At 38.7% G+C, this 14,951-nt stretch overlaps 1 protein-coding gene across 1 annotated transcript in view; it reads right to left on the bottom strand.

Moving 5' to 3' along the window:
- Window positions 1–14,951, bottom strand: part of TRPC4 (transient receptor potential cation channel subfamily C member 4) — a 159,279-nt gene that overhangs the window by 67,022 nt on the left and 77,306 nt on the right. The window contains exon 3 of the mRNA XM_086771942.1: window positions 2,957–3,475. Coding sequence (XP_086628068.1) covers window positions 2,957–3,475 — 519 coding nt within the window. The remainder of the gene's footprint in view (window positions 1–2,956; window positions 3,476–14,951) is intronic.

The raw sequence follows: 14,951 nt of genomic DNA, 5'->3' as shown, positions 1-14,951 counted from the left end.
GTGAATAAAGGTTGGGATGTTAGGGATGGCTGGTAAGATAAGAAAGGAAGACAATGCATTCTTATCTGTTTTGCTGTTTTGTTGGGGCATTTGGGGTTGGTTTTTTTTTTTTTTTTTTTTGGTTATTATTATTTTGCAGGATAGCAGGCAAGTTAAGAGGAAGAAAGACAATAACTAGAACTGATAGCAGCCAAAACTCACAAATCCATACTTGATCCTTTCATAATAGAAAAGTCTTTGGTAGAGAAATTACTCTTGCTGGTTGAGACAGGGCAGAGGAAGCAGACGCGTCACTCCAAACCAGTATTTTTAAACAGGCTAAATCGAAAATAATATGTTAATAGATTAGTTAAAATCCAGTCCACATTTTTTTTCCTGCCATTTTAAAAATAAGATTTACAAGTTGCCTCTGCTGCTTGCCATCAAGTTTACCTTGGATAGTCGTACTGTAAGGGTATAGAAAATATGAGAGTATCTGGTTTGTTGAATTATTTCTTCATTTAATTATCTGGTTAAGGGTTAATTAATATAACAGAAATAGAAAACAGCAAGAAAAGTGATAAATTCAACACAGAAATTGGGATATATTGGAGACAATGACAAAGACCAAGACTCTCTAGCATCTGGCCATTAAAGGCTGCAGCTGCCTTGAGAAGGGTCAACCTCAACTTTGCAACTGATCATAAGGAGGGGAAAACACCATTATCATGAGCATTATGGGAGTTTTAGGGGGTTCATGGGACTCACATATCAGAGCTGTCATTTTATTACAGGATGTTTAGGAGAAAAGAGTGAGGAAGGATCAGGGAAGAACAAGCATGGTAAAATGGAGAGAAGGCAATTAAGGGCCCGGTCTTGTGTAAGCAGGGCTGGTCAGCATGCTTGTGCCTGAGGCAGAGACCCTGGGGTCTCCAGGTGCTCCTGGCTGGGCTCCAGTGCCCAGCCCAGAAGAAACCCTAGACCCTGGAGGCTGCTGGATTCAGTGGCTCATGTAACATCCTTAACACAAGAAATAGAGAGACCTGTCTGATCTATTTTCATCATAATCCATATGCACCAGGACAGCCAGAATCCAAGCATTTGTTATGCCTGAGGTAAGTGTCTTGATCTTGGAACTGTACCTACCAGGACACTGCTGTAATAACCAGAAATAAAACAACTGATCAGTTACAGTGACTACTGTTCGCTCCAGCATCTAGTAGGGAATATAAACAACAGCAAAAGGAACACAGCAAGAGAATCTAATAAAACTTGATTTTACTTCAGGGAGACTCATATGGTACAGATAGTGGGAAATACTTATAGAAATTAAAAATGTATGTAAAATAGAAAAGATCTATTGATTTGGAATTGTTGCACTAAATCAGTATTGCTTTAATAATGCTTGCTATTACAACGAATCAATGAAGTATAATTATCTGTATTACTGCAATTTAATTAGGCACAGAAATCAGATACAACTATGAAAAACATTTCACCCTACAGATGTCTCTCACTTTCTCTATCTCAAATTAAGAAAATTCAAACTTTGTATTTAGGTTAAAAAATAAAAAAAAAGCAAAACATGAGAGGTCAGAATTTTATTTCAATGCATGAATCTTGTAGAAAATAGAGGATATAGAAAATAGAAGTTGAGGCTAGAATTTCTCAGGTGACTGTAGTACAGGATTGCCATTTCAAGAAAGAGAAATAGTAGTTGTTAAGAAAAGTCTGGAATAGTACCATCTGAAAATAATTTACAAAGGCAGTGAACATGTTGCCTAAAACATTATAGTATGAAATGCAAAATTGTGCTATACATTTCCTGAAATGTATTGTATTAAAATATTTATTAGACTTATGAAGTCAGAGATCAATTGAGATATTTTTCCAGCAGTACTTTAGTAGGTCTCTACTGAATAACTGGATAACTTCTTAGCATTTTTAAATCGTGTTTCAAATGGACAACAGAATCATTACGTGTTTGGTTATCGTTCCTGCAAACCTTTCTAATATACTTAATATATTAATGCATTTACTATATATTTTATATAAAAGTATATTTCACAGAGCAGAGATTTATCAGTGATAGATAGACTAGTTCAATATAACATGGAAGTTTCTTAAACATTTGCCATATTTTATATGAACAAGTAACATTTAATTATGAACGACATTTGTCTTGTCTGTACAGTTCCACAGGATGTACACATTCCCAATGAGATTATAAAGTGCATTCTGACATGATGATGAGCAGGGATCAAGTTACATTTTGGAAATATCAGGGAAACTGTCCACCTAACTATTACTTCTGTCTTGATTCTTTTGGTTTTGCAATGCATATAAGAACTTGAGTATTTTAAAAGAAATACAGACATCCTCTGATTCCAATTGAATATCTATATCAGTGAAGCAAACTCATGAATTTTTAACTGTCATGGAAACCAATACCCAGGTATCTCAATTTTTGTTTTTTTCTGAAAAAGAATTCGAATGTCAAAGTTTTTGGGGGGTCATGCATTGCTATTAATGTCATGTTTCAGTGTCTATTTATAATAGCTATTTGTTGAAGAAACTTCTCTGTAGAGGTATCTGTAGTATTTTATAGCTGTTTAAACACATAGCCTCCTTTCTCTTCAGACACAATTAAAGCTAATTTGAAGTATGCTGTATATATTTCTCATCCTATTATTGATGAGCTCTTCAGAACACAACTACTGGAGACTATATCTATTCAGGTGCAAAAGAAATAAAGTTTATTTGGATCTGTGCTATAATAGAATATTTTAAATTCTGATACTATGAATCTGTAACAGCTACTCAAAGTCAGCTAATTAAAAACATAAAAAAAAGAAAAGACCCTGTAGAACAAAAAAAGATAAGCAGCAATTTGTCTTAGTTAAAAAGACATATTTCAGACTATTATCTATCACATTACTACTACTAAATATGCTTAAATATTCTCCAGCTCACTCACCTCTTTTTGACGGTACTTAATTGCCAGTTTCAATCTTGCAAGATCATTACCACTTTGTTCTTCTATCAAGCTATTATCATCTCTGTAATTAAGAATAATTTCCAATTCCCTGGAACTCCGTGTCTGATCCAGGAGATCTTTTGCAAATTGCTTGCATTGCCGTGACAGTTCCTCATACTCCGACTTAAATTCATTTTCAACTTTACTCAGTTCCTGCAGCTCCCAGCTCAGTTGAAAGGCGGTAAGGAAAGGATCCTCACTGGACAAAGCAATCAATGATGGGCTCGCCAAAGCCTTGTAGATATTGAGTCTGGATCGCGAGTGGCGGAGGCTGTCCACGTCTGAACTTGAGACACATTCAACGCAGTTACAGCGGACCTCGTGTGGCCTGGGCACAGAGACTCCTTTCTGCACGAGGAGCTTTATGATTTCGTAATTGTTGGTGTGGGCAGCCAGAATAATTGGTGTGATATCTGGCGTAAATTCTGAAAATTGCTTGTCCAGAAGCACTGGTGGCACCTGTGAAAAAAGGCAAAAACCCTTACAGGCCTCTTCATTGAACAAAAGCTACACAAAATTAACCTACAAATAGTTTACTAGGTAGTACACTTGCTGATGGATCTTTGCTTCTGGCAAGAGCTGAAGGAAACTATTTAAACAAAACAATTCAATTAGCTAAAATAGCCTCCTCCCAGTTAATAAATTGCTATAAACAGGGTGTGATTTTTCGTAAAACTTGTTCGTATGTAAACAGCAAATGGGCAACGATTTGTTAGAGTGAATGATTAAATAAACAAGGAAGAGTCAGAGACACAAACGCTCCTTTCAGGTCCCTTGAAGTGCCAGCTATGAGCAAGAGGGAAATGCTTTCTCATCCCTCACTGGTTAGTCTCAGTTTTATACGGAAGATAGAATCATGGGGGTATAATTTTGATTCTCAGAAGGAAATGGTGAACAGAATACAGACAAGTTAGAGTTATAAGACAGAATGGGCAAGTAAATGAGAAAGCAAAGTTATGTTTTATTAAAGAGAAGGTTTGAAATATGACTATGTCGAGTAACAAAGATGCCGACTGCAAAGAACTTCATGTCTTAAGGCTTAGTTCTACATACATATACGCAAACAAGCAAATTCTCTTTACAGAAAAATGGGAGAGTTGGTGGCACAGGGCCCCAAGAGAGGAAACATGAGATAATTTGTAAAGCTTCTTCTGGTGTGCATTTTCATATTTTCTGTCTTCTGCTGTGTTTCTATATTTTATCAGAAGACGGTAAGTTTTTAAGCTTGTTTCTTTATTTTACATTACCAGACTCTGAAGTCTTTCCCAGATCAAGACAGCTCATTAGTCTAGTATGATGAAGCCACATAAGTGTAATTAACCAATGTCAATCAAAAAAGAAAAAAAAAAAGGTATTGGCAGCATCACTTATGGACTGCCTTTGGTCCACAGCTCAATAACCAAGTACAAATTCAATCCGTGTTAGTGAGACATTTCGACTGATGCTCCTTCAGGAGGAAGAAAAAAAGGAAAACATTGACTAAAAGTTATCTGAAGGCTAGAGAAACAGATGGGCACTGAAGGGAGGAAAAGAAGTTTGATAGAAGTCTTATGACAGCAGAATGACCTCATTGACAGGTGGAAAGAACAGAAATAGCTAAAAAGAGAAGTTAATAGGAAACAGGTAAAACATGTGACAACAGTGAAAGAGTTAATTGAAATGAACTATGTTTAGCGCCTTGGGAGGGAAAGAAGTAGAGCAAAAAATTAAATGCACAGAATGAGTAGAAAAGAAAACTAGAATGAAATTAAGCTGAAAATAAATTATAGCCTGTCAATTTAAATCCATAAATAAAATCCATAGATCATGGATTTTTTTTCTCCCTCTTTCTAATGAAGACACTATGTATATTGTACATTTTTTAGCTGTTCTGCATGTAAAACAACTCATGTTTGTTCAGTGGGACTGTGTCCATGTATAAGAGCTGCTATGTGTGTGGGCTGTAAAACAGAGGCCTGAAGGACTAATCAGCTGAATGAGAAAATTACTTTGGGAGGTGGCCACTTATTCTTGTAAAACAGTGTGGAAAGTCAAGACTGGAGATCCAGCGTTTGGGATTGTAATCATATATCCCTAGGGACACAAGCCCTGCCTGGCCATAGCGTATTTCTGACCTCGAGAAGCTGTGCCAGATTCTGAGAAGGTATGTGGAGTCAACAGGCGGAAATCCCTTTTCTCCCTTCCCACGCGCTGAAACATGCTCGCTTGGCTTGGCACTGGAGAAGGCTGGCACGGAGTCCCTTTTCCAGCAGGGCTGCGGGATGCCGGAGCTAGCCCACCCACCCTCTGACCCCACGCAGAGGAGGCAGCCAGCCTCACAGGCCTCCCCACAGGCTTACAGCCAGGGGTTGTGAGCTAAGCAGCTCCTAAGCAAGTTTGCTTCTGCTTTCCTCTTCTTTATTCTGAGGTACAAACACAAAAGCAATGCCTTTGTGTAGTGTGTGCAGACATACAGGTTTAAAATTTCTCAGGAGGTAAGGAACCCAGCTGAGAGTATACTGAAGGTATGTATGGCTGCGGTGGACACTGAGGTACAAGAACATGTGGAAGGTCTGTGCACTCTGCCCAGTCTCAGCTGTGGTCAGGATAAAAAACACAACCTGGGCATATATTTTCTCAGGGGACTCTCTGGCTATGTCCACACTGTTCTGTCAGGTCTCTCACAATGCTGGAAGCCTCCAGGGCACCTCTGGTCATCTGTCACCTCCAGGCTGAACACTGCACAGAGCCCTCCTGGGGATACCCATCGCTTTATCATCACTGTCCAGTGTGGACCGGGGCTTGAAATTCGTAACTATTTTCTCATCCGTCTGTGATGTCACTGGGTAAAATGAGACCTATTACCAACCGCAAACCTCACTGGTTGTTGTAGTCTTAGATTTATCTTCTCTTTCACTAACATATTATATAGAAAAAAAAAGAGAGCACACACATGCACATACACACACTTTTCCTGCTCTCTAAATTGCAAAAGTGGTCAGCTTTTGAGGCTAGAAAGAGATTAAAATGGCAGTAGAGCCTTAAATTTTCATTAGTAGAAGTGAGCTTTTGGGATATCATAGGTCTGAAAAAGGTTTACAGGGAGGGATGTGTTGTGCTCTGACAGTGTCTGCCAAAATTAGTGACACTCTCTCTTGGCACCAGGGTCAGGGTACCAGGGAGTAGAGGAGAGAGCTGAAAGGGCAGAAAACTCAAGGGTACAAAGCTATAACTCCAAACTCACCGACAGCTCAGAGTATTCCTCTGTCACTTAGCATGTCATTATCTTCATACTTTCTGACAGCACTAAACTAATATTTGCTTCAAGCTCTGCCAGAACTGAAGGCTATCTTAACATGTCATTAACCGCAATCTTCTCTGAAAAATTAGCGGAGACACAGCTTCAAACAACACAGCATTACAATGATTGACTTGTACATGTAGTCCATTAACTCAAAAGCTGCTTGTTTTTTTCATAGCATATAAAACACTTCCATCTTAAAGTAACTCAACTACAAGGCTAATGCACACATTTTGGAATTCATACCATCAGAATTTACCCAAATATAGAAGTATGTATTAAATCATTTTAACCTTAACTCACAGAAACATTTAAACTTAAAGGGCAAATCCTAGGACTGCAACTCTAATTACATCATGAGTTTAACCCCTGACCCTTTACCTCCTATTTTAAGATTTCCTACTCATTAAACCAAAGATACACAGAATGCCAAAGCAATAAGGTCAAATAATTCCCTCATCTGCAGCATAATAAAGTACTTATCTTCTGAAGTTCTGAGTGCTCTCATGGCACTCAGAATATTTCAGTATTTAACTGTTGACCCAGAGTACTTGCTCTGAAGTTACCAAACTTATGATGAATTTTACTTTCAAACTACTGAAAAATAATTGTCTTTTAAAAAGCCAAAACAAATAACCAGCACACACTGATATTAGCCACACAATCTACATCTTTGACAGAACACTCACAGAAACACATTAATCTTCCTTAAATCCTGGGAGGATGGGAAGGTCATACTACTAGGTCTTACAGTCACTGACTGTGAATGTGACTTCCCAAGGCTTAGCAGTGGTGTAAATATATTATACACTTCAGAATTAATATGTCAAGTGTGAGGCTTCTTAAACACAGAAAGGTCAAATGATTTTTGCCTTCTTACATTTTGTTGAAATTTTTCTACCTCAACACTATTTCTAGGGCTGAGCAAACTAGTTTGATGATTGTGTATATATATCTGTATGGGGATAAGTAGGCAAAAAAAAAAAAAAAAACAAACAGAAAAGAAAAAACCGTAGCTCACAGTCTGTACAGTTCATTGCTCAAGGACATGAGATTTTTTGTTGCATTCCTTTTCCCTGCACTTACTGTAAGTGGGAATGACTCAGCCCAACTTAGATATCTAACAATTTTTTTAGATACCAACTGGAACAGCCCTCTTCAATACGTGTTTAAGTACTCTGTATGGTCTGCGTGAAGAGAAGCCCCTTTGCTATGACAGAAAGGGAGATCTAAGCTAAAGTAATGCCAGTTAGGTCTGAGACATTTTCTGTCCCTGTGACACCAAAGTAGACAGACTGATTGCTGATGATTTCTTAGATATCTGGGAAACAGAAGAAGATAATAGACAGTTTGGAAAAGGAGGAACTGAAACCCCAGATGCATCCATTTCTCTATCTATCTACAACGGCTGTCATTACTGCACTATCTTAACAGAGAGACTGAAAACTGCAGTTCCCATTTACCTACTTTTTAAGTGCAAGAGTTCAGAATCTGTGTAAACCAACCTATTCCCTTGGGCAAATGGACAGCTTGCCTGGTCCTTGTCTTTGTTTATTTCTTTACAATTATTTTGCTTTTTGCTTGTAAAGGAGAGCAAATCCTGCAATGCCTGCAAGTAGTCAGGTAAATACATTTCTGAGTTATGTCAATCATGACAGCATGATTGTAGGAAAAACCTAAAGTAAAGAAAAAAAAAAGAAATATATGACAGACAACAAGATGAATACATACATAATCTCATGCACTACCACACTATATAAGGAAATTAATATTATAAAGGTGTGTCATCCAGCTCATCAGTTGCTTCAGCACTATTGCTCTGTAGCTGTCATCACCCAAACACCTTGAAAATGCTGAACTCTACATTTCAGTACAGCCCACAGCTTTCAAGTTATCCCTATGCATATACAGTTTTCTGATTTACATTCTGGTTTGTTGAGTTATTCTCTTTTGGTTTCATATTATTATATCAGCTGAAGTACATAGTGATTACGATGACAGAAGTAGTTCCACCAGGAAGGATTAAAAAAAATCCTCCTACCTCAACTCCTTTCATATGCACTTAAGTCACTGATAAACTACCAGATAACTTGAGTAACTTGAAGATATAACTTCAACAACTTGAATTAAGTTGTTACACCACTGAAGGGGTCTGTACACAGTCTATCCTGAAAGCTGTGCTGAAATTATCCTCACAAGACTGCACAAACTGTAGACCTGCAATGGTGGCCCCAGATTTGACCAGAAGTCCTTTTCCCTGTCCCAAGGTTGCTTGCTGTGGGTTGCACAGCTGGAACCTCGCTTGGCCATCAAGCGTGTAAGGCAAGCGAGTGGATGGAAGCTGCCAAGCTGAGCTCAGGGACAGCATCACTTCAGAGCAGTGTGTGTGATCCCAGCCATGCAACACTCGTCTGGTATATTGTCATTTTCTGCTTTCCATAGGCAGCTTCTCTGGCCTCCCTGGAAAGAGTTCAGCTTGTTTACTGTCCTTGAACTCACTGTATTTCCTAAAGGTAAGTACCGCACTCTTAATGTGCAACTGCAGTATTTTCTTTACTTTTACAAAACTCTGCCTCCAAGCCTATTCTTTTTTTTTTTGTAGAAAACAGATGTATCCACAAACCTCACCCTTGCTCTAAGGCACTGTAAGGTAACCGACAACAGTCTGAGGATTTCGTGTACAGGTATGAATGTGCAATTAAAATTTTAGAGATATGGCAACTTCTTAAGGACGTACACTTTTAATACTAGTTAAATATCTGAAATACTGCCTGCCTAAGTCCAGCAGATAAGGTTTCATTACAAATTGCATCCTTTAGCATTTTCACACCCACAGTTCAGCTCAATGCTGTCAAGATGTTTAATGCTTGTCTTTCAGATTTCTTTTCTCCAACTACAGGCAACAGAGATGATAAAAATGGGGCAGCACATGTTTGAGGCTAAGTGATGCTTATCTTTTGGGGTCTTAAATAAAACATTGACTCTTAGATGAAGTGTGCTTAAAAAATTAAAATGTTTGTTCCTACATAAAATGTATGAAGGCCTCCAATTAAAATTCTAAATGCTAGACAGATAAGGCCATAAAACCTCCCTCTTGTGCTAAGTTATAGAATGTGGTTCACAGCAAAATGAACGGACTGACTAGCCAAAATGAAATCCTAACCACAAGCTGAGACTTTGTGGTGGGAAGACTTCTTTGCGCTACAGCTTTGAGATGGAAGCATCTTTTGTCAGATTCCAAACTATGGTATGAATGGAAAAAGTGGAGGGTGCCTTGAGGTGAAGAAAACACACAAATCTATCTTTAGGCAATAACAGCTGGACAACTTATCTGGACCTCAGGACATGGGTTTTGTTACTAGTTCTGCTGGTAACTCTAGGCTGCCTAGGCAGACCATCTCTTTCTGCTCCTTTTCCCAGCTGGGTAAACTTTTTTTAGCAAATATTTTATCAACCCAAGATATAATTCCAGTAATGAACTAATGCCAGGAAGATATAGTAAAAAATAATAATTAAAAAATCAGACATTTTCGTGTGGACATTTTTGAGATTCTGGATTATTTTAAAATTTATTGTGAAACCTTACTTTATTCCAAAATATGCCTATAATTTAACAATAAGGAGGACTAATGCCCCAACATTTTTTTTCAGATAAAATTATTGTGATTATCCTACTTTATTATGACAATTCTAACTATTGACTTTGTAAAATGTCCCTACTATTTTCTTACAAAATATTATATTTCAAGTAAGCCAATAAAGGTGTCTAACAGTGAGAAGCATTGATAAGCAACTCAAAACAGATATCTAATTTTAGACATCTAAGGCTGGGTAAAGCAAACACTCCCCTTAGCATACAGCCTAACAGAGTTGATCCAGCAGACACAAGCTATATGCTGAACAGCTCAAAACTTGATGGCTGTGCTATCTCATGCTAATACTAAGCCACAGCTCATGCCTCCTAACCTGCACCGCTAGGACACAGGATGGATATTTTTTAAAAGTACTGTGTTAATCATTCTGGCCAATTTTCCATAGTCTGTGAGAAGAAGTATGAACAGTTAATGCTGAATGTGTTACCTTTAGGACTATGCTTTTTTATCTGTCTCCTGTTGGTAGGGTAGGAAGCTGCCATTTTTGCCTCCTTGTAAGCCCTTGTCAGCGTATACGACATCATAAATATTTTTAAGGATCAGGCTTACATGTCCTCATTTGCTGCTAATATACATTATTATTAGTAAAGGATAAGTTGCCCCAGTTACAATAGTGTATTATGTAACATTGTGTCCACTTATTTTGCTGAAAATTTACTTTCAGCCTTGCTGGGGCATGACTAGAAACGGGGATGTTGTTGCAGCTAACACAAAATCCCTGTCACATTTAAGGAGGCTTCAGTGTTTGCCTTTTTGTGTATATGGGAGTTTTGCAAAGTTAGATTTACAAGTTTGAATGATCTTCATTCTATTTCTTCCAAGCACAAGCTGAGTTTTCAAAACCTTGGAGTTTTTATCCTTTTTTATCAGTCACACTTAATCTACCATAAGATGTGAGCCAATGGTTTTTTAATACTTCTTCATGCTCATCCTATTACAGCTGAATCAATTTGTGTGTCACAATAGTCACAGCATGGACTGATGACTTCCAGCCTCTGTGCCAGCCACATTACACAAAAGGATTTAATGTTACATATTAAGAAAAAGAATTACAATAGCATTTAGTAATTTACTGAAACCAACATCACTTTTCTAAACAATGAGGACGACTTGCATAACTGCATGATACAAATAACAGTATATACTTAGCACATCTGCAGAACATTCAAGCCAAATAGTGTAAAAGAATTCAGCGACAAAAGCACTAGACAGCAGGAAGGAACTTGTCAGAAGGCCTTGTTTGCCTTCTTTAAACCAAAGTATGGTAACTACACCTAGATCAATCCCCACGGATATTTGAAGGATCTATTCTTAAAGCCCTGCAGTGATAGGTGGATATGTTGTACTATTTCCATACAATGTTTTTGACATTTTGACACTTAATTTGTCTTACTTTTGTGCAGTTTAAGCCTATGTCTTCTTTTGTAAAATACAAAGAATACATTATTTCTTTACCATTGTTTCAGTTTTCTCTTTTAAACACTCACTTATTTCGTCAGACTTTCCTTATGGGGAATATTTTCTAATTTTCTGAACCTTGTTATTTCTTTCTGCACATTCCTTATCACTTCTAATTATAACAGAGGACACATGCACACATATCTTATCTGTGTTCATTCTGATGTGACCAAATGGTATTTGTGACTTTTGCACACTAATATGATATTATGATATTGTCTGGTCTTCTTCTCTTAGTCTTGTTTTAATTCTACCCCTGCAGAACTGTTATCTTAATTGTTTTCAATTCCAGTATATACTTGGTGGATTATTTCTGCTTACTTTGAACCTTACTGTTTTTCTTACTGAACTGTTGTTTGTTTGCCAACCATCCTGAATTCTAATTGTGTCCTGGAACAGCCTTTTGATCCCCACCTTTGTGTTGTCTACAGATTTAACACAACCTCTATTTCACTCTAAATGGCATGAATTAATATACTGATTGGGCTAGACCACTGCAGAATTGCTCATTTCATGCCTCCGTTTGATTCATTCATCCTATTTCACTGAGTACAGTTGGCAACTACACTGAATGTGGTTTTCTTAGACTGTATTTCAAGTGACAGTTTCTGAAATCGTACAAAACTCAAGCTATATGATATGTACTGCTTTTCCCCAACATACAGAGCTTGATATCTGGTGATGAATGAAAATTATATTGTTATGACAAGATTTGTTCTTGACAAATCCTGGTAGGTTGCTATTCACGTCTATGTTATCTTCTATGTGCTTACAAGCAGAATGCTTGGATTACTTTCTTCAGGATCCTCCCTGGTGTGAAAAAGTATAGGTTTCTTTTATTTGAAAAAGGTAAATAGAGGATGGAAAGGAAATGCTGTAAAATTAATTTATAACACTTTCCAGATAGAATCAGAGGAAAATATATTTGATTTTATAGATTTGGGACATGTGTTTGTTGGGTGTGACTGATGACAAAAGGCTTCAGTGCTTTATTTCTCTTTCTTTTTCTCCTCCCTGTATCTCTGGGAGCTGATTCAAAATATAGCCTGTACACAAAAGTGGTCATTTTCACTTCATATTTTCCTGTGAGCATTACTAGTGGATGGATATGCCCTTCCTCCAGTCAATGTCAATAGTTTGAGCAAGGGTGGGAAATTACTTAAAAGCAGACACTCAATAAAAGACTACTAGGATATTTTAATTTGTTTCCAGCTCTGAAACTCATACCTGCTGTCTTACCACTTATGTTTTTGAAACTAGAGTTTTTCAAGTAAGAATTCTAAGCATTGCTTGAGCGCTCAAAATGAAAAATGGTAATCAAACAGTGTTATTTTCACAAAGGAACAGTGAAAGAATAAAATGAAAATGGTCTGGAAAAATATGAGAGTGTCGTGGTTTTGTTTAGTGAGGGGGGGCCTAAGGTGGTAGCTTCTGTAGGAAACTGCTAGAAGTCGCTCCCCTTTGTTCAGTGGACTTGGCCAGGCCTAGGGCGGACCCACTCCTGGCCAAGGCCAAGCCGACTGGTAGCAGAATGTCCCATGATAATACCTCTGTGATAACGTATTTAAGAAGGGGAAAACAGAAAAAAAAAAAAGAGAAGAGAAGATGTGAAGAAGCTGAGCGGGGGCAGAGGCGCAGAGGGGGAGGCGCAGGCCTCATGGGCCTTGCAGGCCTCACCCTCTGGCCTCTCGCCAGGCAGCCGACTGGGCCCAACTCGGTCCAGCCTGGCTGCAAGAAGTGGAAAGGAGAAGTGAATAAGATGTAAAAAAAGATCCTGAGAGACATCTACCAGCCTGTTGTGAGGAGCGGCTGCAGACGCCAAGGTCAGTGAAGAAGGAGGGGGAGGAGTAATGCAGCTCCTGGCCAAGATTCCCCTGCAGCCTGTGGTGATGACCATGGTGGAACAGGTTGTCCCCCTGCAGCCCATGGAGGTCCACGGAGGAGCAGAGATCCACTTGGAGCCCGTGAAGGACCCCGTACTGGGGGAGGTGGACGCCTGAAGGAGGCTGTGGCCCATGGAGGGCCCGCTGGGGCAGCTGTTCTGGAGGGACTGCAACCCGTGGAAGAGATGACCCACGCCGGAGCAGTTTCAGGAAGGACTGTGGCCACCCGTGGGAGGGACCCCACGCTGGAGCAGGGGAGGAATGCGAGGAGTTCTTCCCCCGACCATGAAGCAGCAGCGTGAAACAACGTATGATGAACTGACTGCAACCCCCATTCCCTCTTCCCCCCTGTGCCGCTCAGGAGGGGAAGGTAGTAGAGATAATGTTAAGCTTGGGAAGAGGGAGGGGTGGGGGGAGGTTATCTTGTTCTCTGTCTCATTATCCTGCTCTTTGTAGTAATAAATGAATAGTTTTTCCCAAGTTGAGTCTGTTTTGCCCATGACGGTAACTTTAAGGATTTCTCCCTGTCCTTATCTCAAACCTCGAGCTGTTTTTCCTTTATTTTCTCTCCCTGTTCTCTCAGAGGGTGGGGGGAGTGAGAGAGAGACTGCGTAGTCTAGTCCTGATCAGGGCTGAACTACGACAGAGAGGTAAGAAAAGATATCTTATGAAAATTATTAAAGGAGAACTTGAATTCTTTCTTTTGCATCATAATAAAGCTCATCTATAATAAACCTCTTAAAGTTTGCATGATGAGAGAAGCCAATATCAAAACTTCCTGAATATTCATAGTAGACCTAGCTTGGGCCTTCCCAAGGGAATGTTTTAAAATGGATGCACAGATTATTTTCTTAAACATATAATGCTTCATAAAGGTAACATAATTTTAGTGAAGTTTATGTCTCATGTTCCATTTAGTGAGAACCTGTATCTCTGGTCTGATTAGAAAAAATGTGGAAAAGCTCTTGCTTTTTCCCTGTTTTTTGCCTTCTCACAAAATGCCTCAAATTGTTAGCTGGGGAGGCAGAAGGAAATTGGCTTTCTTCTCCAGTAAGGTCTTGAGAGAATGTGAGAAGAAAGAGTTCTTAGAATTTGAGCTGGATCCTTTGCTTTTCCCTGAGCTTCATGGATCTAAAAATAAGAAAAGGCATCCCACTGGCTAAGGAATGAGAAACACAGTTTTTGAAAAGGAGCTTTTGCAGAAAGAACAATAGCAGATTGGTGGCCTCTCCAGGTATTAATAAACTGTTTAGGAGATATGAGAGACTCAGAGGGAAGGGTGGGAATTAGCTAAACTTCTTTACAGCTGATTGCAATTATTTAGCATTGCAAGGTAATTTGAGATATCTCCACAGCTGGGAAGTAAATTTTGTGTCTGAAGGGTTTACTCTCAAAGAACAAAGTAGGAATCAGGCAAATATGCAAAACATTTACAGGAAAACACTTTATATATTTTCAAGATATTATGAGAAAGGAATACACAAGAGTAAGGCAAGGACACAGAAACTCCATGAATCTATGGAGGATGCAGAGAAATGTCACAGTAAGCTGTCTCATAAGTACCTTATTCCTGGTACATTATTCAGTTCTTTGTTATTTAGCAGCAACTCTAGTTTTTGAACCATACTATAAGTTTTCCAACTTTCACAGATTAAAAAAAA

This window comes from Chlamydotis macqueenii, chromosome 1 (assembly GCF_036417535.1).
Source record: "Chlamydotis macqueenii isolate bChlMac1 chromosome 1, bChlMac1.mat, whole genome shotgun sequence".
Taxonomy (NCBI): Eukaryota; Metazoa; Chordata; class Aves; order Otidiformes; family Otididae; genus Chlamydotis; species Chlamydotis macqueenii.
The sequence above is the reverse complement of the archived record's forward strand: the minus strand, read 5'-3'. Positions and strand labels throughout refer to the sequence as shown.